We start from the raw sequence: 21687 nt of genomic DNA on the forward strand, positions 1-21687 counted from the left end.
ATCTATATATCTCTCAAAACTAGTTATTCTTTTGATTCATGGATTCTAATATAAACTTGTGCAATATTCTCATAGATTTTTTCGTACCTAATGAGCTATGGATAAGATTCATGTATTCTATGGTTTAAAAATTCTCAAACCCTTGGGTAATAATCCATGATAGGTTTAAACGAATAAGAGTTTGTTCGTTTTGCTTTCAATTCACGTGAATTAGATAGAATTGCGTGAGTTTAAATTCAAAAAAGTTAAAATCTTTCATATTTTTTTTCTATTCTCATGAAATCCACATGGGATAGAAATCGAATAAGGCCTAAAAACTTAAGTAGGTGTAAATTATTTTAGGCCATAAACTGTAACATGAATTTAATTTTAATTTATACTAATCCAGAGCGACCGGCGTGGATTGCCTGAGAGCGACGCTGGCCCACAGCCCAAGAGCAACACTAGCCGAGAGTGGAGACAAGACAAAGAGTGCCTTATTATTCTCTCTGTTCTTATATTATGTTTTGAACCCGTACGTCTACTTATATCTGGGACAAGGAGCACCTCCAAACGAACTACTACTATGATCTGGGACAAGAAAAATGCATGATTCGTTAAATCGCTTCTAGGCTCCATTTAATTTATGATTCGTGATTGCATAGTCACTTATGCTCTTATGTTCTAGTTACCGTGAGAAAACTAACGGGAAAGATTTCCATTCAACCTCGTAATTATCTATCATTTTTCTATTTTGTAAAACCTTATCATTATATTTAAACTATTTTGATTCTTATGTGATTCAAACTTTATCATTATCTTGTGTCATTTGAAAACTATCTTGGCTTGTATTAGACTATTGTGGGATGAGAATCTTATTATTATATTTGAACCATTGTACTGGACTATTTCATGATATGAACTTATTACTATGTTGTCATATTGGTATTATCCAATAATTACATGTTATCCTCATGTATCCGACTAAATAAAATATTCTATCACTTATCGGCTCGAATAAATATATGGTCCAAATATTCGTATCCGTCCTGTTTCTAACAATCTGTATCCGGTCACGGTTCCAGTTAAAATACATTATGATAGGATATAAGATGACCTATTACCCGTCTGTATCCGCTCGTTTTCACCCTCTACACCTATTTTATAATAAATATAGTGTTATGTCATCAAAACTCCCATTAAGAATGGTCTTATAGTATATCAAACGACATCCTCCATGTTTCTCATCTATATCCCTCCTTTTCCATATTCTCTAAAAGGTTCTCATTTATGTCTCATTACTCTCTAACAGAATTCTCTATAACTTATATTAGATACATGTTTTGCTCTAATCTTGGTATGTATGTGTTTGTCACGTTCTCAAATATATATTGTTTAAATTATTAAAATAGATAGAGAAGAGGAGAGGAGAGGGAATCTCTATATATAATACGGATAAATGACCTCTAGATTAGGAAGACGAAGAAACATTATCTATATTTAGAGGACGTTTTATATGATGTCACTGAACAAAAAAGCGGATAGAATCCCCTATATTTAGTGCACCAGAGGGGATACCTCTCTACTAGAGGCAACCTTAGGCCATCTCCAGTAGGTCGTGTAAACGGACGTGTAAAGCATTGTTTTGCATTGTAGATTACACTGTTTACAGAGTTAAGTTTGAAATAAAAAATGAGATAAGGAGTGGGATGTAGAGTCAGCTGGAGATAGCCTTAACATGGTAGCCTATGATATCGAGATAATGTGTCTCGATATTGTAGACCATGATATCAACGATAAAGTTTGAGGTTGATATATTTGGCAACATGGTCACAATATAGCATTATGTCTACGGTGCCGAAACCTCGATGTTGATTGGGATTTAAATTAGTTAAGTCTGGATATTTATTATATCTTACTAGAATTTTACCATGATAAATTCTAAACTTCTAATAACACTTAGACATTGGGATTTTACCATGTCTAAGCAGCCAAATATGAATATTCACATTTTATAGTAAAATGTGACTGGAATTTTATATAATCATGTCATGGTAACGTTTTAGGATGTTCGAGTTATGATAACTTAGAAATGATCAAATTTAGAGTTCGATGTCATAAATCATGGCATCAAGCATTAGCTAAGTCAGCGCCACTATTGTCTTAACCTCCACCATCGAGGTCATGATATATGACACCAAGACATATTATTTTAACATCGTAGACTACGGCGCCGAGCCTAGCATCTTAAAATAACAGGGTTGCATCGTTCAATAATATAAAAATATTTTTTGACAGAAAAAGTTAAATTGAAAAAGTCAGTCTTGATCTAGGTTATAACTGCCACAGTTCTATACTTCTATGGAATTTGGTGTCATTTAGTTCACATGTTTATAACGTAATATGTAATTGATAACGTTAAATTATGTTTATTTAACTCCAATCGTAACCAGATATTAAACTAGAAATTGATACCGGCATATTTAAACTTATTACCGTTGGTAATCGAGTGTGAATCATTACTATTGTCATTTAAGTTACACTTCATGAACCAAACAACAACTTTGTTCTTTTCAGTGTTTTATGGAATCGGTTGTTGCTCTAGATTCTATGGAATTTAATTACTTTTATCATTAGTTGGAGGGGTTTTCTTTTTTGGGCGGCCACAAGATTGAGACGTGCTCACGCTGCTATTTCGGCCGTACCAATTGCTTAACTACGAATTTTCTATAGTAAAGTAGTCGCTTTTAGTGGCGGATCCAGCAGCCATAAAACTCTACGAGAGGAGGTGAAGTGTAGAGAAAAACAGAAGAGAAAGGAGAAAAGAGAAAAACGATACTATCAATTTATAACCCCCTATATCTATAAAATTTTATTGGAGAAAGAGGTGAAGATTATAAGAGAAATGAGAAGCTTGTGTTGTCTGTCTCTTGTCACTGGGAAGTCAGCCCCTCTTTTAATTGGATCCACCACTGGTCGCTCTCTTATGCCAGTTAGGTTGTGTAGCTAAATACTTGTATTTTTACTAATTGAAAATTGCTAGTATCGTGTTTAGTAGCTTTATTAGTTGAATAATACTACTGTGTTTAGTTATATTAGCTATACAGGTATGTGTAACTAAAATTACATAGATGAACTCGGCGTCTTTGTAAGATACTTACGAATATAGATTAAAAAACAGGATCTTGTTTGTAACATACTTAGACTGTCTCCAGTAACGTTAAACATTCGGTTGGTTAAATATAGCGTTTCTTGTTGTTTGTCCTTCTCGTCTACTAAACCTGACACAAGTCTATCCGTTCGCTAAAGCTTCTCTGCCTGGTCCCACTCGTGCCAGCTAGGACATACCTAAATTAAAATTGTATTTAAATGAATATTATAAAACAATCAATGTAATGTAGTGTATGAATTTTATTATCATTGTAGATATAAAAGGCCGAATTTAGAAGACATTGCTAATTGCTAGAGAAGATATAGATAGAAATTTTTTTAGAGTATCATGTATAGAATAGAAAATATTATTTTAGAGTATAAAATTTAGAGAACGTTACTAGAAACATGCTTAAGAATCTCTACTAACCATTAAGAGCGCTGTGTAGACCGCCCCCGCCCTCGGAAACCCCGCGCCCGCCTCCGCCCGCCCGCACGCCAGAAACCTCGCCGCAGGAAACCGCCGACCCTACCACCCGCCCACCCTACCGCCCTACCGCCCGCCCGCAAATCCTTCCGCCGCGAACCGCCCAACCACTCGCTCCCACGCCGCAATCCCACCGCGAAAGCCGCGAACCCGACGCCTTCCACCATCCCGCCGGCCGGGCGGCTTCTGGGGCCACCCCGAGGACGGCCACCGCTCGGGCGACGCGACCTTCAAGGGAGGGCCCCACGACGCGCGCCTCAAGGCCTTCTTCGTCTGCAACACCCACATGTAGCCGGCTCGACGTTCTCCGCTAATTCGCTTGGACGCCTCGCCGGCCGGAGGGAAAGGAAGAGTCGGAGTAGCCTGCCCGGCTGGGAACCGACAGCTTCTCCGTTTCAGAAGCACGCGGGCGGGGAGGTGGGGTCGGGAGATCGCGGGGTGCTCCTTTGTCTCCAGGGCAGAGGAGAAACGCGCACGGCTGGGGAAGAACCGAAGAAGGAAGAGGAAGGTGCCGGTGGACCAAACACGGATCTTTCAGTGGAGTTCGGGAAGAGTACTGGCACGCACGCCAAGGTTGCATCTCCGCCGTCCACCACGAAGCGCACGCGAACCCGACGCCTTCCACCATCCCGCCGGTCGGGCGGCTTCTGGGACCACCCCGAGGACGGCCACCGCCCGGGCGACGCGACCTTCAAGGGAGCTCGGCATGTTCGACGGGGACCCCGCGGCCGAGCCGTTCGGGCGCCTGGGCCCCGCGGACGTGTGCTCCAGGGAGCACCAGGACCTGGCGCTCGACGCGCCGCGCCAGGGCGTCGTGCTCCTCAAGAACCGGAGCGGTGGGTGGCTACACCCATACTTTGCAGCTACACCCATACTTTGCAGTTACTTAATTCGGAGCGGTGGGCGGCCGCTCCCTGCCCCGCTCCATCTCGCCAGAGAAGGCAAAGATCTAGCTGCCAAGTTCTGGCAGCTCTCTCTGTGTGAATCAAACGATACGTACAGGTATGGATCTGAGTCCCTAGATCTACATGTATAGGTTCAGAGGACTATGTTCTATATTACAGCCTCCGCTCAACGCCAGGTAGATGTATTGGTGGGCCTGCTTCTTCAACATCATCATCTCCTCCTCCGATGCTGCTTACCTCTCAGTCCTCACCACTCCCCTCATGGTGAATGACCCTTCTGGCAGTTTTCCCAAATCAAGTCTGAATCGAGCACTTCAGTTGAGAGTAGTCACTCTGGAGTAGAGCAATGGAGAATTCATTTGCACCTCTACATATTCAAGAAATCCCTTGTAAGTTCCTCAATATATGTACTATAGAGAGAAATAAGCCCATTGAGTTGATGCCTGCTTATGTTGTATCTGAAGAAAAAGACCAGATATTATTATGTGGCTCAAATAGAGTCCCTTTCTCTTTTCCTAAGATTGGGGGAGGGGTGTTCAGATTGAAATAGAGCAAGGGTGGATTTGGTTAGATACTTTAGACTTGTAATAATGTGAATTTGATTTCTGTTGTATCTGAAGGAGGCTTTGGATGCATGTCTATCTACGCAGCTGGTCATTGATATCTCCTGATGAAGTTAAACTAAGCCAATTTTCTTTCTCAATCTTATTAGGGGAAAGTGAGTACATCTGACGTGTTTGATGTCAAAGACTCTGATTTGGTCCCAGGAAAATATGAAGGTGAAGGCTAAATAAATACAGTTTGTTCTTTACGTCATATTTATTTTATTTGGCTCTTTGAACTTGAGCTCAACCACAGGTGTCAAGTGGGTTGAAGCTTTGGGAAGGTTCATTAGACTTGGTGAAGGCCCTGAATTCTGATATCAAAGAATATAAATTGCGTGTAGAAGGCAAACACGTATTAGAGGTGCGATGCTTGCTCTCATGTACGTTCATGGTTATGTATGTACCATGTGAATCTCTGTTTGTTAATTAAAATATTTTTTCTACTGAAATTTTGGAGCTTTGTTATTTTTGGTGCAACCTTTTCTCTTTGATGATGTAATAAGGGATGCAAACATCTTTTTGTCTGTGATCCTGCAAATGTGCCATTTTATGCAGGTTTCTGCATTTGCGGGCTCACAGACAAGCCTTGTATCCTGTAGTGTATATATACTTGTCAACAAATAAATCTTCACAGATAATCTTGCGGTAGAATGTTCAAGTGACCGAGTTTTTCTGCAAAGTTATTCAATGAATCAGTAGTAAAGTAGGAAAACCATGTATTATAAGCAAGCTACTTATGTTTGCTACTTTATTTTTATTTTTTTAGCTTGGATGTGGACATGGACTCCGTGGCATTTTTGCAGGTCTCAAGGTATCGCCTTGATCCTTACCTTTCTGTCATTTTTAAATAATTCCTCATGTATATTGATTTTCAGAAACTTGAACTGTCAGGGTGCCAACCTGATTCATTTGTGTTGGGACAACCTCTAGAAAATAGATCACACTGGATTATTTTGAATCACAACAATTTAGTTTCATTTGTCGATTGAGATAGAACCATTTTTCCATTGTAAAGATCGTGAATAATTCACATGTTTCGCTTTACTCAAATCATAATCTAACAATTATTTTAAAGCTTCACATTTATGAGTTGATGTAATTGCTGACGAATTAACCTCATTACTATGAGCAGGACCATTAGATGGTTCTTCTTCGCTTTCATTTTCATTGCTTCTATTTGTGTTATAAGGCAGGCAAGAGCGCTCCACATTCATTAAGGCATACATTCGTAGATGGAAGCATAAGTGAACTATTTGAGTATTGTGATTTAGTGCTTGCTCGTTCGGTCAGCTTAGTTCAAGCGCAACTCATCTGGTCTCAGACATTCAGAGGAGTATAGTGGCATGCATTTCATGCCTTTTAGCTCCTCTATTTTTTTATTCATGAATAGTTTGATTATGTCAAAGAGGCTCTAGATTTGTTCATTGGGCAAGATTGCCATGCTTTATGAAACGTCCCAATGATTTTGAGTGTCAAGATCTTCAATGCTTTCATTTTTGAGTCGACTAATTGCGCTGAATCTTGAACATGTCAGTTCCATTGTCACAAAGCTCAAACACTGGTGTTAGTGTCACTGACCCGAGATTCTAGGCTTGACAAATTGTGCTCGAACCTTTTGGCTCAGGAATCTGGTGTGAAAGGGATTTTAGTCCCTCGCCACTCGCTTGATGTGGACTGATACAGACATGATCGAGCAAGTGTCTCTTCTTATCCTTTCATTTTTTTAAAGAAAAAAAAATGATTCTTTCATTTGTTTTGGTTATGAATATTATCTATTCCATGAATTGAGCTGCTAAAAGTACACTCTCTTATTTCTCTGTAGTGGAGTATAGTGAACTACATCATAAGCTGTAGCATTCATCGATCCAGATCCAAACGTCCTTCGGACTCTTCCTTCTGCATTTGTGTGGAGTGGGGATTCATCCGGCCTTCTTCTCTTGCAGGTGAGGGAACCCTTGCGTGCTTGGACTATTTGAGTTTTGCTTTTTTGTCATCTGTCAGCCCTCGGCTCCAAGTGTTTGATCCTAGAATTGATAACCACCTAGGTTTCTTTGGATGTTTTTTATGCCAACAGATGAAAAGCGTCATGAGAAAGGCAAAGCTGAGTTTAAGAAGGTTGGTGTAACACTGTTAATAAATTTGATAGCCTATGATGCAGGATTTTCATGTTAAGCTCATTTCTCTGATTAATAATCTTGTCCTTGCAGGTTGTAGAATCACTGGGACATGTAATACTCGGGTGGCGTCTGGTTCCGACTGACAACTCAGACTTGGGTGAATCTGCACTCGAGACTGAGCCAGTCATTGAGCAGGTTTTCGTTACCAAGAGCTCAAGATCAGAGGCTGAGTTTGAGCAACAGGTAATTCCATACCACTTGAGATGAGGCAACCGACTTTTCTGGTCACCTTGTAATGCTGACACTATTAGGCACAAATGAGGGAAATGTACTGCCACATTAGGCACAAAGTAGTGTATATTGCTAGGTGCTTATTCCTAGACCATGCTCTGCTTTTAGTTTGTATTTCTCTTATTTTTCTTAGGGTGTGTCGTTAGCTGTTTCCTTCCTGTAATCCTGTGTAGCGTAGGAGGCTTACCTGCTCTGTAAGCTTCCTTGTATTGTTCTATAAATGCTTTAATACAGTCAGGTATTATCAAGAAAACAAAAAGAAAAGAAACAGATGGCTACTTTGAGGTAAATATTTCAGGGCCATTTGTATTTACTTATGAGGTTTAGATCAAATGATAGATGATGTCCTGCATGATTTTGGAATTGCATTTGTATTGTATAAACCTGAATATAAATGCCATTTTTGTGAAGTAGTCCGATAGCATCAAAAATTTGTGAAGTAGTCTGATAGCAACAGAAACTATAATTAATTGAGTCTTATTACTCACACTAGATCTTGTCCCCCACCGCCTGATCTGACTACTTTTGAGCTGATTTGGTCAGGAAAGGTGCCATTTTTACCCAGCGGCTGCCTCGCCACCAAATTAAAGGTTGCATTTTGTCTCCGGTCTCACCATTCCCATTTTATTCTCCGCGTGTTGCTGCCTGCTCCAGGGCGGCGGTGGGCATGCTGCTCGGCGGCGAGGACATGCACAGGTTCCCGGTGCGCTCCCCGCGGATGGACCGCGGCGACCTCATCTGCAGTCCCGCCGCGCGGCAGATCGTGTCCAACTACTTCAGGTACCCAGAGCACACGCTGCCATTATTGGCACCCCTGGTCCGCTCGTTCCGTTTCGTTTCCACTAGCTGTCCAATAATGTTGCCCCGCCATCGATGGACCGTGCAGCATGTTCGGGCCGGTGCAGGACGTGCGCATCCCGTACCAGCAGAAGCACATGTTCGGCTTCGTCACCTTCGTGTACGCCGAGACGGTGAAGGTCATCCCAAGCAAGGGCAACCCGCACTTCGTGTGCTACGCGCGCGTGCTCGTCAAGCCCTACAAGGAGAAGGGCAAGATCCCCGGCAGGTTCAGGTCCGTTCTCCCTTCTTCTCTGTTGCATTGCCCATTGCCTGCCTGCATGCATCGCATTCTCATCCACATCCGCGCTTCTCTTCAGTCATATTGCAATTGCACTGCACTGCACGTTGGGTTGCGTTGCTTGTTTGTTTCGATAGCTTCAGTTGCCATCTAAAAAGCTTCTTTTTCGGTTTTATCGTTTTGTCTGGTTGCAGGAAGCTGCAGCACGCGCACCATGGCGGAGCCGAGTTCGGCGATTGCGCGTCGCCCACCAGATTGCTGGATTTCAGGGACCCCTACGCCCTCCTGCTTCTTTCAGGTGCCCAGGTAAACGTTCTCAGCAGCTAGCTTAAATCTTTCCTAAATGCAGTTTCTCTTATTGCAAGCAATTCATGTGGGGTGAGCAAAAGAAATCAAAGATTATTGTTTTTTTGCTGTTACATCTGTTCGGAATTTCTCCAGGTTTTCTCCTGGGCATGAAGCCATTGGGCTATGATGTGTGAGGTGCATAGAGCAAAAAAAGGGGAAGGGGGGCCCTCCATTCCTCTAATCTGGGAGTAAGTGTCAACAATAGCTCTCCTTGTGCCTATCTTTCTGATAGTGCTGTAACCATTAATAATAAGCTAGCTGCTGCTTCCATGACCATGATGCATATATATGCCAGCATAGATCCTGAATCATGATGGTCATAATCTGTGTGTTGACGGGCTGTTGTGCGCAGGGGACTACTAATATGGCTACATGATGGCCGGCCCTATCAACCGAGCGTAGAGAAGCTTTGACAAAGAAAAAAGAAATACCTTTGGAGAGGTGTAATCTTAAGGAGGGGACAGTGAAGACAGCAACAGAGAAGAAACAAGTCCAGGTTGTTTTTTTAGCTCTTAGGCCTATGATAAGTATATGATAGTGAGTGAGTAGTAGGCATAAATAATAATAGTAGTAGTAGTTAATTAGTAGTCGTTTGTTAGTAGATGCTGCCAGTGTCAAGAAGGTGATGAAAAGGCACACTCCAGCTCTCTCCTATGCTCGTTTGTGGCATGGATGGATCTCTCACTGTTGCTATGATATGTTGTTTTATTTACAATATCGTGTGAATAAATATTTAATGTTTTTCACTTTGTTTGATTTGTAGTACCACACATAACGATTTCATGTGTTTTCCGTGGCAACGCACGGGCATAGATCTAGTATAGATAAAGAGCCGTAGTCTTGACTAGAGCAACTAACTAAATTCACATTTATTTCTGCTAGCAGACGCATTTAACTTTTTAAAACAAGATTAATCACCCCTATATACTCGACTCGATCCTAAAGTCGGCGCACATCATGTTTTAGCAAGCACCGCTTCCTCCTCTGGAAGTGGTAAAGATGGCCTCCAAGTTGTTCCGTCGGGGCCATCCATGAGGGCGATTCCAACAGCAGCCAATTCCTTCCGGATCTCGTCGGATTTTTCATACTGCTTCGCCTTCCTTGCTGCAGTCCTCTCTTCAATCTTCTGTACCACAAGCTCCTCAGTGATGGAAGCTCGTCTCAGTGCTTTATCCCGCAGCTGTTGCAAAGCCTGAGAGCAGAAGCCCATTAGTAGCATTAATGGAACAAGTTATGCAAATGAAAGGTGCCTATTATAGAAGTATCAGTTCAACTACATGATAGTGTACAAATTGGATGCAATTAGTTACTTGCTAGTCTGCAATCCAAATTACTTCTGAAAAGTTTCTTGGCTGCACTTGCATGCATAAAAGAGAATCTAATCTAAATAACTTCAGAAACAGCTACCAAAGGGCAGCTGAATTGGATGTTAAATTTAGGCGGACTCTGCGTGTTCAAAATTCAATACATCTAATAGGCAGGCCTTTGCCACATTTTTACTGTGACATATTCATCTTCCCTAATACCAGGAGTTCACAGAGTTGAGTCTCAAAATAGCCATCATGAATTACTACGATACAGAGGTTTGTTCTGCACCAAAACTAGCTGCAGAACAAATGCCAGGGCCAGGCCAGGCACTAGGAAAACTGGTCAGAAACCCCCAATGGCTGGACCCGACACCGAGCCAAAGTTTGAGGTTCAAGCCCGCCCGTAAATGCCATTTTTCCAGTTTGGGCCAGCCTTTTTCATGCTTCAGTGCCCACATGTTAAAACGGTAACCCAAGCCTGGGCTGCTGCCTGTCAAAACGGGACGAGCAGGCTTTGCGGCTGGACTGGAGTTCCCATGAACAGGTCTTCTGTAGACTTAGTGGCAGCATATACTGAAACTGATTTGGCAGTGTTAACAGAACATTGCACTCACCTCATGATAACTTGAAGGTAGCAATCCTAGAACAGAGAGAACTACTCTTATTTTCTCTTCTAAGGCGGAAAGCGATTCCAACCTCTTGTCCTGTTTCTTTCCCTATTTAAATGCCAGAGGTAGGTCAAAACAAGCTACATAGTTTTTGCCTTTTGCACGAGAATGGAGAATGGTACAGTTTACAGTCTGAATGTGAATGAAGTGTATCTCCATTTGTTCATCAATAAATTTACCTTGCGAGTGTGCAGCAGATCATTCATAACTTTCAATGGCTCAGACATAGCAGCCAATGCCACTGAAGTGTGAAGATCATCTGACATTGAGGTCTCAAATTCATCATGAAGTTTCTGGATGTAATTTAAGGTATTAGCAGGCAATGGATTTCCAGTGTTGCTTTGTTGATGCTGACAGATCTCTTCACAATCACGCAAGGTCTGTGTATACAAAAAGAATTCATGTGAACCTTTTGATTAGAAGTTATGGCACTGAAACGACCTCTTATGAAACAGAAATAACTGTGAAACACAACCCTCCGTTCCACCAAAACTAGAGTCTTAATTTCTGAGTCGTTAGGCAAACATAAGCAACTTCTCAGTCAACCGGCATGAATCAGAGCTATGCATTGTAAAAAAAATCTTATTTAGCAAAAATCTGTAGTAGGGTGCAATCCAGAAAAATCAGACCAAGTGTGCCACTATCACCGTAGTCCCATGTATTCTAAAAAAACTCGACGTGCGGAGGGTAAGATAGCCCCTGTGCATTGTATTAAGAAGAAGACCTTCTCATACAGGTCGAGAAAACCCCCGAACCCTTGTCCCACCCTTACACAACGGCACCGAGCCCATGTTACCGGGGCTGGGCCTTAGACTTGTGCTTTGGCGTGGGACAGACGAGAGGATTTTTTTAACCACAGCCTGAAATTCGCTCACACGGGAAGTCGAACCCAGAATCTGAGAAGTGCTATTCAGACCGCCTAACCAATTCAGCTAGAGGCCCTTTCGCAGTCCCATGTATTCTGAACCATCACTATCAGAAGTGGCATTGGAAAACATGTTTAGGAAGAAAATTGTGCCAGCATTACTAATTCTAAACGAGGTTACAAAAGGCGCTAGGCGCTCTCTACGTGGTGACCCTCTAGCCTCTGCCTAGCCTAGGCACCAAGCCGTTTTCTAGGCATTAGCATATACACACATATATGTTTAAAAAATAAAAAAGGAGATAAGTGGACCTCATTGAAGAGAAAGGGCCATCAAACAGCCCAAAGCTCAAGTTTGAAGTACTCCCACACCACCAACACATTATCCCTTTTCCTCAAAAATAAAACCAACATCTTATCCCTAGGTCCTCTATGTGCTCTGGTCAGTCTCTCCTGCATATCAGCCACCATCACTGGTTGCTCTCCCACATCCCTGTCTCCTCTAGTCATGCCTGCCGCCGCCCGTACGTGCCTATGTCCAACTCCGCTCAACGTTCCTACTCCCCCACCAGCAACCTCCACCCAACATCCCTTCCCCACACCTGCTCAGCGTCTGTGTTGCCTGCATGCGTCCCTGCCTTAGGTGGATCTGTGCGCAAACCGCCACCGCTGGGCCGGAACCGCCTAGGGTACTGCCTGCCCCCCAAGGCAAGGTGATATCCCTTCGCCTAGCGAAGAGTGCCTTGTTGAACACTGATTCTAAATCATGGACTAATATGTGAGCACTGGGAATCAACTAGGAGAAAGCAAGAGGTTCAATATAGATCAAAGAATTGATTATTCACATCTCAACCTTTCTTTGGTCCATGGAATCAGGCCAATATTAGCAGTCATTTATGACCACTGCTTTGCTTCCAGATGTTGCCAACAAACAACCCAGGCAGTCAGGGGCGAAGGTATATTATAAATAGGGGTTGCAGATGCACCCACAATCCAAATGCAAAATTAGTGGTTAGAATTAAATTTTCATCATGTATGCACCCTCCACAACCCAAGTCTATGCACCCACAAGGCAGGTGCACCCTCCTCTATATTTTGCTCTAGCTTCACCACTGCAGGCAACATTACTACTATCAACATCCGGGAAAAGACATACTCCCAGATGCTGCGCCCTCCAACACTTCAACAGTAGAAGACAGGCCCACAAAGGGCCTGGCTCGACGCCAGCCTAGCATCCCCAAGGCCCTACGCCTGAGGGGTCAAGCCTTAAGCCCTAAGAGCTAAGGGCCTTACACAAGAACCTCCCAACACTCCCCAAGATGCCCCCGTGGCAGGACAGCCTCGAGTGACACGACCCAAGCACCACGTGGCCCTCAACCAGGTTAACTGCATGTGGGGCCGAGCGATTAAGATAAGACTTCTGTCTGTCTCATTTATTACGAAAGGCAACATTGCGGTCAAAAAGTGTCACTATAGCCACGCCTCATGTCCTAGATATACCTGCAAGCACTATGTAGCGTGTGCGCCTTCTGCAGTTACCAACTACGCCATACTCAAAGGCGTCGGCACCATACTTGTCACTGTGACATGCCATACTCGCCACTGTGGCACGTCGAAGGCGTGCTCCTCATACGGTACAGCTACGACAAGATAGTAGTTTTACCTCTGCTGAGCAGGGCCCATTGTCCATGCAGGAATCTAACTCTCTCCTCCCTTGAGCTATAAAAGTGAGGGATGGAGCAATATAGAACAGGGTCTCTTTTGGAGGATTCAAGGATCTCTGGGCTGAAAAGAGGCTTGTCTTTGGCCTTCGAAGATCTTTTTGGTTCAAGCCAAGTTAGTACATGGTAAGAGCTCTCGCTTGGCTCAACAGTCGTAGGGGATAGCTAGGGCTCTCCTCACTCGCTAGCTCAGACATCATCTAAGCATGTAATTTCGCCCACTTTCATATAAACATCAACAAAAAAATAACTCGGCCGGGGAGGGAATGACCGCCCTCCCGATATTATATTAAGAGAGACCGAAACATTGGTCCTGGCCGAGAAAACCCCTGAACCTTGGCACCCCATCACTAACGGGCCGGCGTCAACCGTCCACTCTGCAACGGCCCAACCGGAGGGTGGTGAACAGGATATCGTAACCCGAGAGCGGATGGGGCACAACAAGGGGATTTTTTTAACCAAGCCCAAAAATTCGCCCCCGAGGGGAATCAGACCTGGAACTTGGAGGTGTTGCTCGAAAGCCTTAACCACTAGGCTATAGGCCCTTTCTCCTATAAACATCAACCATACAGATGATGTATGATATTACACTCAGGTGACCCAAACCTCTCGACATCATGTGGGTGCTTACGACCATGTCAACCCCCTGATCCAGCGGTCCCATGGCTACGTCCCTATCGGTCTCTAATTTTCTCTAGTGCCCTCGGTACTGTGGTGTCGTATCCTGCCGACAACTACACTTCACGCATGACAACATAAGGTCTAGTGGGGTTTTCCTTCTTTCCCCAGCATCATCACCTGGGATATGCAGAGATGTGCTTTAGCCTTGGGATCTCAACCACCAAAATAGCTATGTACTATGGTCTACTTGACATAGATAACACAAGAGTCTTGGACTTTTGGATTATCCATACACTACCCTAAGTCCCTAACCTATTTGCTTGCCAGGAAAAAAGGGACACATCAGAAAACAGTTGCCAAATAAGAAGTTTATGCAACATAGTTATATCAAACTAAGAGCTAGCATGATCGTATAGACATAGAGCATACCTGATACGTGTAGTACAATCTATCTGATGCAACATTGAGTTGTTCTATGGTGTAGTTAATTGGGGACCTATAGTGTGTGCCAAGTAAGAACATTCTCAAAGCCAGCGGGTGGTACATCTCTATAACCTGAGGAAAATGGCAGTCCTTGAGAAAGCAAAGGTACAGTCATTACTTGAGGAAGATTGGAGTGCTTCTTTTACCTTACGTATGGTAACAAAATTACCAAGTGATTTAGACATTTTTTGGCTGTTTACATTCACAAAACCGTTGTGTATCCAGTAATTTATGGTACTGTCACAACATGCCGCACGACTCTGAGCAATCTCATTCTCATGGTGTGGAAAGATGAGATCCTCCCCACCACCATGTATGTCAAAAGAATGACCCAAATAATGTGCACTCATGGCACTGCATTCTATGTGCCATCCTGGCCTTCCTGGGCCCCATGGGCTATCCCACCATGGCTCCCCATCTTTTGCAGCCTGCAGTTAACATGAAATAAACTAATTGCTGCTGAACGAAATCATTTCCACAGGAATAGAATACAAAAAAGTGTTGCATAATAAGATTTGGGACATCTTGTACCTTCCATAGAGCAAAATCAGCTGGATTTCTCTTCCTCTCATCAACAGCAACCCTCTCACCAGCTCTATTATCATCTAACTTTCTACCAGATAATTCTCCGTACTCAGGAAAATTGTCTACAGAGAAATAAACATCCCCACCCACTACATATGCGCAACGGTTATCAAGGATCTGCTCAGAAAAAAAAAAGTCAAGTTCCAAAGTGCAAAAGGACATTGTACCAAAAAAACAGGAATTCAATATTTGTACAATAGCACTTTGTGAGCTGTTTTAGGTATGTGAACAGAACAAAATGGCAATCAGGCAAAGTATGTGAAAACAATAAAGTCAAAATATTAAACATTAACAGTACATATCTTACATCAAGAGAATCAAACATGACATTCTTCATGTCCACAACTGCATACACATGGCATGATTACACTGAAAACTTGCATATAAACATGGACACAGCATTGTGCAGCTTTATCAACTTAGATATCACCACTTAACCACATAGCAAACTCCCAAATTGCATTAACAATGCTAATAAAACCTTGGGATTGGGTGTTATTTTTACATGAAACCTATCATGGATTGACATGTCAGCCACAGAAAAGCAAACATTTAACTATTTTCAGCTTAATATCATATTAATTCAATCTAAACTAAATTATGTGAAAGCAAGGACCTTCCAACCAATCTGAGATTAAACATCCAATCAAGCATGGTACAGAAATCAGTAAACAATTTTCACAAGAGGACAGAAAAAAGAAACTGCATAAGCATGTCACTAAGTACTGCACACAAAATCAAGTATAGGTACCTGTTTAATCATATTTATAATCTCATCAACATGATCTGAAACACGGGGCTCCACGGATGGTGGTAGACATTGAAGATTGGCCATGTCTGACAAGAAGTCATCAGAGAACCTTTTGCTTAAGCTAAAAGGATCTTCCCCCAGCTGATTTGCTCTTGCAATTATCTACATAATTCCAGAAGTGCAACTCAGGTTTCCTGTGCAAATTAGCAAATTGCGTTTAAATATTCCATTCTAGTTTTCCATGTAGAATAGCTTAATACAATTTCAGCAGAAAATAGTACAAATAAAGTTATCTAGTTAGATCCAAAAAAAAGAACATGACATCAAATGTTACATAATGTGTGAACATTCAAACAAGATTCTGTCTTGTCTAATTTAAATTCAGGACAATGCAATTTTTTTGTAGACAGTAAAGCTATGATTTTCAATATCTTGTAAACAGCAAAGATGTAAGAAAATAATAACTGCAACGTCATTTTTCAGTTTGGTTAATAGAAACAGGCAACTCAGCTTCACATATATATGAAGATAAATTTGCCTAAAAATCACCTTGTCATCAATGTCGGTGAAGTTCCGAACATAGCGAACTTCATAGTCCAAATAGCGCAAGTACCTATCAAAGCAGCACATATGCAATATTTTGTAAGAATGCAATGAAAATTAGCAAGGTGATAAGATAACAGAGGAAAGAATTTTGCTTTAGCCATGTCACTATGGTGTTTATCCTAAACCAAGCCCGTTAAAACACAAATAGGCAATTGCCAATTAGACAAATGTTCATGTGGACAGCCAACATCTTTAGAGCAGGAGTAACAAAAAAAATTGGAGCGTCTCAAGACAAATGTACATCGTTTTCAATGGAGATCATGTCAATCAATCATCAGTTCGCTCGGTAAATATATTATGGGCTTAGGCAGCCCCGCAAGTTTTTCAGACTACACCATAACTAGGAATCAGTCCCGTAGACTGGCAGGAGCAAGATGCACGGCTGCTCAGGGCCTCCAAATCTCCCTTTAACACTAATGAACCAAGCTTTATTTAAGTAAAAAGGAAAAAAATACTACACGAACTAAGGAAATATTTACCTTGCTTATGCTCAGACGCTAAGATGGGTATGAAATTGATGCAATAAACATACATTGAAGCTTTATTATGACGTGGAAGTATGATTTACTTATGTTGCGTTATAAATGAGGCCTGGTTACATATTTTTCACAGGGCCTCTAATTGCTAGGTACGGGCCTGCTAGGAATCTACAATACATCATCTCCACTGTGAATGAATCAAGTGCACCGTCAGATTGCCAGAGCTCGCAGTGGTTGCAGGAACTAACCGAATCACGAACAGACGGAACAGTAATAGGGGGAGGGAAACCTGTAGAGGACGTCAAAGGCTACGTATGCGCGGGCATGGCCGATGTGACTGTCATCGTAGGGGGTGACACCGCAGACGTACATGCCGACCTCCCTGCCTGGAATGCGCGGCCGAAACTGCTCCTTCTTCCGCGACTTGGTGTTGTACAGACGCAGCTCGCGGGTTCTGTCCGTAGCCGCGCCATTCGACGCGGAGGCGGAGAAGGGCTTGGTTTGCTGCGATAGTAGGCGACAGAAGCGAGGCGGAGGGATCTGGGATAGCGCCCGGTGGAGGGGCATGCGAGCACCGAACCGCGAGGAGAGGAGAGGGATAAGGCCAGCGGCACGCCTCACCACCACCGCCGCCGCCATCCTTCTGGGTAGTAGCGGCCTAGCGGGCCGACGGGCGTGGCTGTGTGTGTGGCACAGGCGCACAGAAGGCACATCCCGCGATCTAGCTGTGTACTAAGAGATTCGTGTTTTAAATCCCTAACTACTTTTAAGCGCGGATATGGTAGTGAAAAATGTTATCATGTTTAAAATGTGATCATGTTTAAATAAAAAATATTTTGTTTAATCAAGATCCACAATATATACTATATATACCGTAGCAATGTATAGGTAAGTAAATAAATAAATAGCAGGATGTGGGGAAAAAACTATAAGGATTTAGGGAACCATATAGATGTACATAAAGCACGAAACACGAAAGCTCAACTCGAAACACGTTTTTTTGCCGGTACGAGCTCGGTCCGGCCTGCTTTTATACGGGACCGGGCCGGATCCGGACAGGAAACTAAGCACGGTGGACTAGCCCAGCGAGGACCGTTTACCGCTAAACCCGTTAAACCCGCTTTTTTGCACTAAATCGTGCTTACCGACCCGTTTAGCCCGTTTTGGCTCGCTTTTTTCGTGCTTATCAGGCCGGCCCGACCTGTTTAGCTCCGCAACGGGCCCGCGGGCTTAGACGACTCGGCCCAGTTTTCTAACCGTGCCTAGTGGGTCGGGCAGGGTGGCCCGTTTGGCCATCTCTAGGGAACGGTCGAAACCTAGGGAGAAGAGAATGACAATGTGTGGTTCTCATGACTAAGTTTAATTTGTGTCACATTTTACAATTAGATTTCAATTACAGATATTAAATATAGTATAATTACAAAATTAATTATATAAACAAAGATTAAATGAGAAGACAAATTTATTAAACTTAACTAATCTATGATCAACTAATGTTTACTGTAGCATTGCATTAGTGAATCATGAAGTAATTAGACTTAATAGGTTGTCTTACTATTTAGTTCTTATTTATGTAATTAGTTCTATAGTTAAACTATACGTAATATTTTTGACTAGTATCTAAACGTGACAGGCTAAAATTTAGTCACTTGTATCAACCACCCTCGCCGCCAGCTCCGTGGAAAATGACACTAGAGCAGTTCATCGGGGCAGAGGAAATGGGCTTCGGGTATGGGGTGATTTATATTAGGCTATTGACAATGATAGTTTTATGAGGGTTTTATACACATCTAATAGTGTGTCATATCAACATTTTAGATGACATGTCACGTCATTTAAGACGAATGAGTTTCATGGGATGAAAATAGTTACATGGGGATAAAACCATGTCAACTTGTTTCCAAGATCTTAAAAACCGTGTGAAAACTCCATTGAAAGTGATTTATTTCATCTTCACATATTTTACTAACTTCTATTGGTTATTTAGTTACATCATTTAATTAATATGTTAGTTTATGAAATAATGAAGTGGAATTTTGCATTGAGAGATATCAATTTAATTCTTAGTTTTATACCACTCTTGATGATGTGGGCATGTTGAAAAGAGTGTTATGAAATATCCATTGAGAATAGCCTTAATTTCTACAAATTATGGTCTCTATTCATACGCGTGGATGAGGATTACTAGGTGGTGCCTAAGATAAAATTTGTTGTCAAATATCTTATAGCAGGGATGAAAAAGGATGAAAACAATAATTATTCATATATCATGTTTTTGTCTTTTTCATTTTATTGTGAATAAATATGATATAGAACTCGCTATGCAAAATTATATTTTTGTTTTTAGCATTAAACTTGTAAATATTCATAAAAGTAAACCTCAAATTTATCATATATTTCTCTCAAATGATAGATATAAAATTTGGTATGAATTTGGATACAGATTCAGTTTTTTTTCCCATTTTTTGTTGTAGGGAGCAAATTCTGCATAAAATAATTTATGCAAAAAAAATTTCTTATTTGTAATAATGTGTTTGATAACATAAGAAAAATATAACCATCAAATTCTGCACATATTTATTTTAAAATATAAAAATTTGTCATAACAATTAGTGAGATGTGCACAATTTTAGTTCTCAGAGTGAACTAATTTCCTCCTAGTTCCTAGGAGTCTGTAGAAATTTAGCTATAGAAATCTTGTAGAAATTTAAGCTATATTGTACTCTGTTTCCTGACCGAAGTCATGCGCTACACGGTACTCTGTTTCCCTAACCGGACACATATTGTTTGCTTCACAAAAATCTACAAAAAACATATTGATACATAAATGTTTTCTTCATTCATATTACAAGTACATGGATTTCTTTATCACTTAGGTGATTAGGTCCCCTTTGGTATGGCTCCTAAGCGGAGCTAAGACTTGTTTGGTTTGTGGCTAACTGTGCCCCACTTTGCCTAAGGTTGGTCGTTCGAATTGAATAACTAACCTTAGATAGAAAAGTTAGGCAAAGTGTGGCAATTGAAGTAACGAACCAAACATGCCCTAGTCCGAAAAATGAGCTAGGCAAAGAGAGCTACAAATTGTGGCTTCTCCGGCAAGGTGACTTCCAACGGCGCCCTGAACACCTCCTCCCTCACTTCCTTGTATACTTTCTTCCTCCTCCCCCTTCAATTGTTCCCCTTCCCCACCCCCTCTTTTGAGTGAGAGAAGAATTTCCACTTTGAGGTCTTGTTTGGATACATTGTATGCATCTTAATTTATATATATTGAGGTGGATTAAAGTGTAAATTAGATTAAATCTCACTCCAACCCACCCGAATACATGTGATTTAGGTGAATACCCCAATACATGTGATTTATGTGAACATGAGAGTATCCAAAAGTCGTCTACAGGGGTGAGCTCTAATCTCCTTTTGCTAATCAGGGATTATCTATGCAAAATTAATCTATTGTCTTGAGTTTAATTAACTGATAACAATGTGTATTACGTAACAAATATTATATATTTTTTAAAACTCTAAAAGCTGATGTATGAAAGTTAAATAGCTCAATTAAAGTGTATAAGTGAAGCTAAATAGGGGCGAATGGTTGACAAAAAGGTGAAATAGGAGAGGAATGAGAGTGAGGGATATTTAAAAATTAATAGAAAATACGAATGGGGAGAGTTGAGGGGGAAATCTCTACAACTATTAAGACCCATCTGTAGACTGTCCCGCCTGCGCGAACCGCCCGCCGCACGCCAGCCGCCGCGACTCCCGCACGCCAGCCGCTACCGAACTCCTCACCTACCACACGCACGCCGCCCGCCGCGAAGCGCCCGCGCGAAGCACTCCCCCCGCCGCGAATCCGGGTCGCAGGTCCGGGTCGCAGGTCCTGTTGCCCGCGGCCGCGGCGGAGGCGGCGCTGACGGCCGCAGCCGCGTCATCTTCATCCCGCACCGGGGCTGGGACGGCGGTGGAGGAGTTGAAATCCTCGCCGGTGGGGAGGAGCGAGTCGTCGGGGACGAGGAAGGTGGAGTTGGGGAGGACGCGGGAGAGCGAGGTGGTGATGGCGGCGGAGGACTGGAGCCAGGGGTCCGGCGGCTGGTATGTGACGGCGACGACGGTGACGACGAGGACGGCGAGCACGAAGAGGGAGAAGCACACGTTGCTTGCCGCCTTGATGAGCGACTGCGAGACGGGGACGTCGCCAACGGTGCCGCCGGAGGACGGCCCCCCGCTGCGACGGAAGAGGGGCGAGTCCTCGCCCCCGTCGGGGGCGTCGTCCGGGTCGGAGGAGGACATCCTGGGACTGGGAAGGAGCGGGGCTGAGATTTGGGGAGCGGGGCTGGGAGATGGAGGTGGGCGCTGCCGCCCTGCCGCTGCCTGTCTTCTCTGTTTGTTGTGTTGTGTCGGCGCAGCGCGAAATGTTAAGCGAGTTGCCTTGCTTAAGGAATTTCTTTTTACCTTTTTGTTTTATGGAAAGAAAGATCGCGCACGCACGGTAGTCTCCAATCTCCGTGCTCTCTGCTCTGTCCGAAAACGAAACTTTGTGAGCGGGTGAGCTACTGCCGACAGGTGTGTTTGTTTGAGTATTGAAAGAGAATAGAGTGACTATATTTCTATTTTTGAATTATATTTCTATTTTTGAATGTTTGATTTTTA

At 42.7% G+C, this 21687-nt stretch overlaps 1 protein-coding gene and 1 pseudogene across 3 annotated transcripts; one reads left to right on the forward strand and one right to left on the reverse strand.

The window, feature by feature from the left end:
* The first annotated feature begins 3587 nt into the window (after nucleotides 1–3587).
* Nucleotides 3588–9699, forward strand: LOC103644289 (methyltransferase superfamily protein, glutamine amidotransferase superfamily protein, and Rho superfamily protein fusion pseudogene; annotated as a pseudogene). The gene is made up of 13 exons (NR_160852.1): nucleotides 3588–4618; nucleotides 4698–4910; nucleotides 5234–5300; nucleotides 5380–5487; nucleotides 5893–5937; nucleotides 6949–7069; nucleotides 7201–7241; nucleotides 7334–7486; nucleotides 8189–8314; nucleotides 8421–8606; nucleotides 8807–8918; nucleotides 9054–9148; nucleotides 9313–9699. The product of NR_160852.1 is annotated as a methyltransferase superfamily protein, glutamine amidotransferase superfamily protein, and Rho superfamily protein fusion pseudogene (transcript).
* On the reverse strand, nucleotides 9684–17753 carry LOC103644288 (cysteine--tRNA ligase CPS1, chloroplastic/mitochondrial-like). Of its 2 annotated transcripts, NM_001397173.1 has the most exons (9): nucleotides 17333–17737; nucleotides 16508–16571; nucleotides 15959–16120; nucleotides 15154–15324; nucleotides 14769–15050; nucleotides 14569–14694; nucleotides 11115–11315; nucleotides 10882–10983; nucleotides 9684–10152 (listed from the first exon to the last, which is right to left on the reverse strand). In NM_001397173.1, exons 1-9 carry the CDS (start codon nucleotides 17680–17682, stop codon nucleotides 9916–9918), a joined length of 1695 nt encoding a protein of 564 aa, NP_001384102.1. In that variant the 5' UTR covers nucleotides 17683–17737; the 3' UTR covers nucleotides 9684–9915. The 2 variants fall into 2 exon arrangements, with proteins under 2 accessions (NP_001384102.1, XP_008665718.1); XM_008667496.4 differs by lacking the exon at nucleotides 10882–10983 and having other exon boundaries at nucleotides 9739–10152; nucleotides 17333–17753.
* Between the last annotated feature and the right edge of the window lie 3934 nt (nucleotides 17754–21687).

This window comes from Zea mays, chromosome 1 (assembly GCF_902167145.1).
Source record: "Zea mays cultivar B73 chromosome 1, Zm-B73-REFERENCE-NAM-5.0, whole genome shotgun sequence".
In the NCBI taxonomy this organism is placed as follows: Eukaryota; Viridiplantae; Streptophyta; class Magnoliopsida; order Poales; family Poaceae; genus Zea; species Zea mays.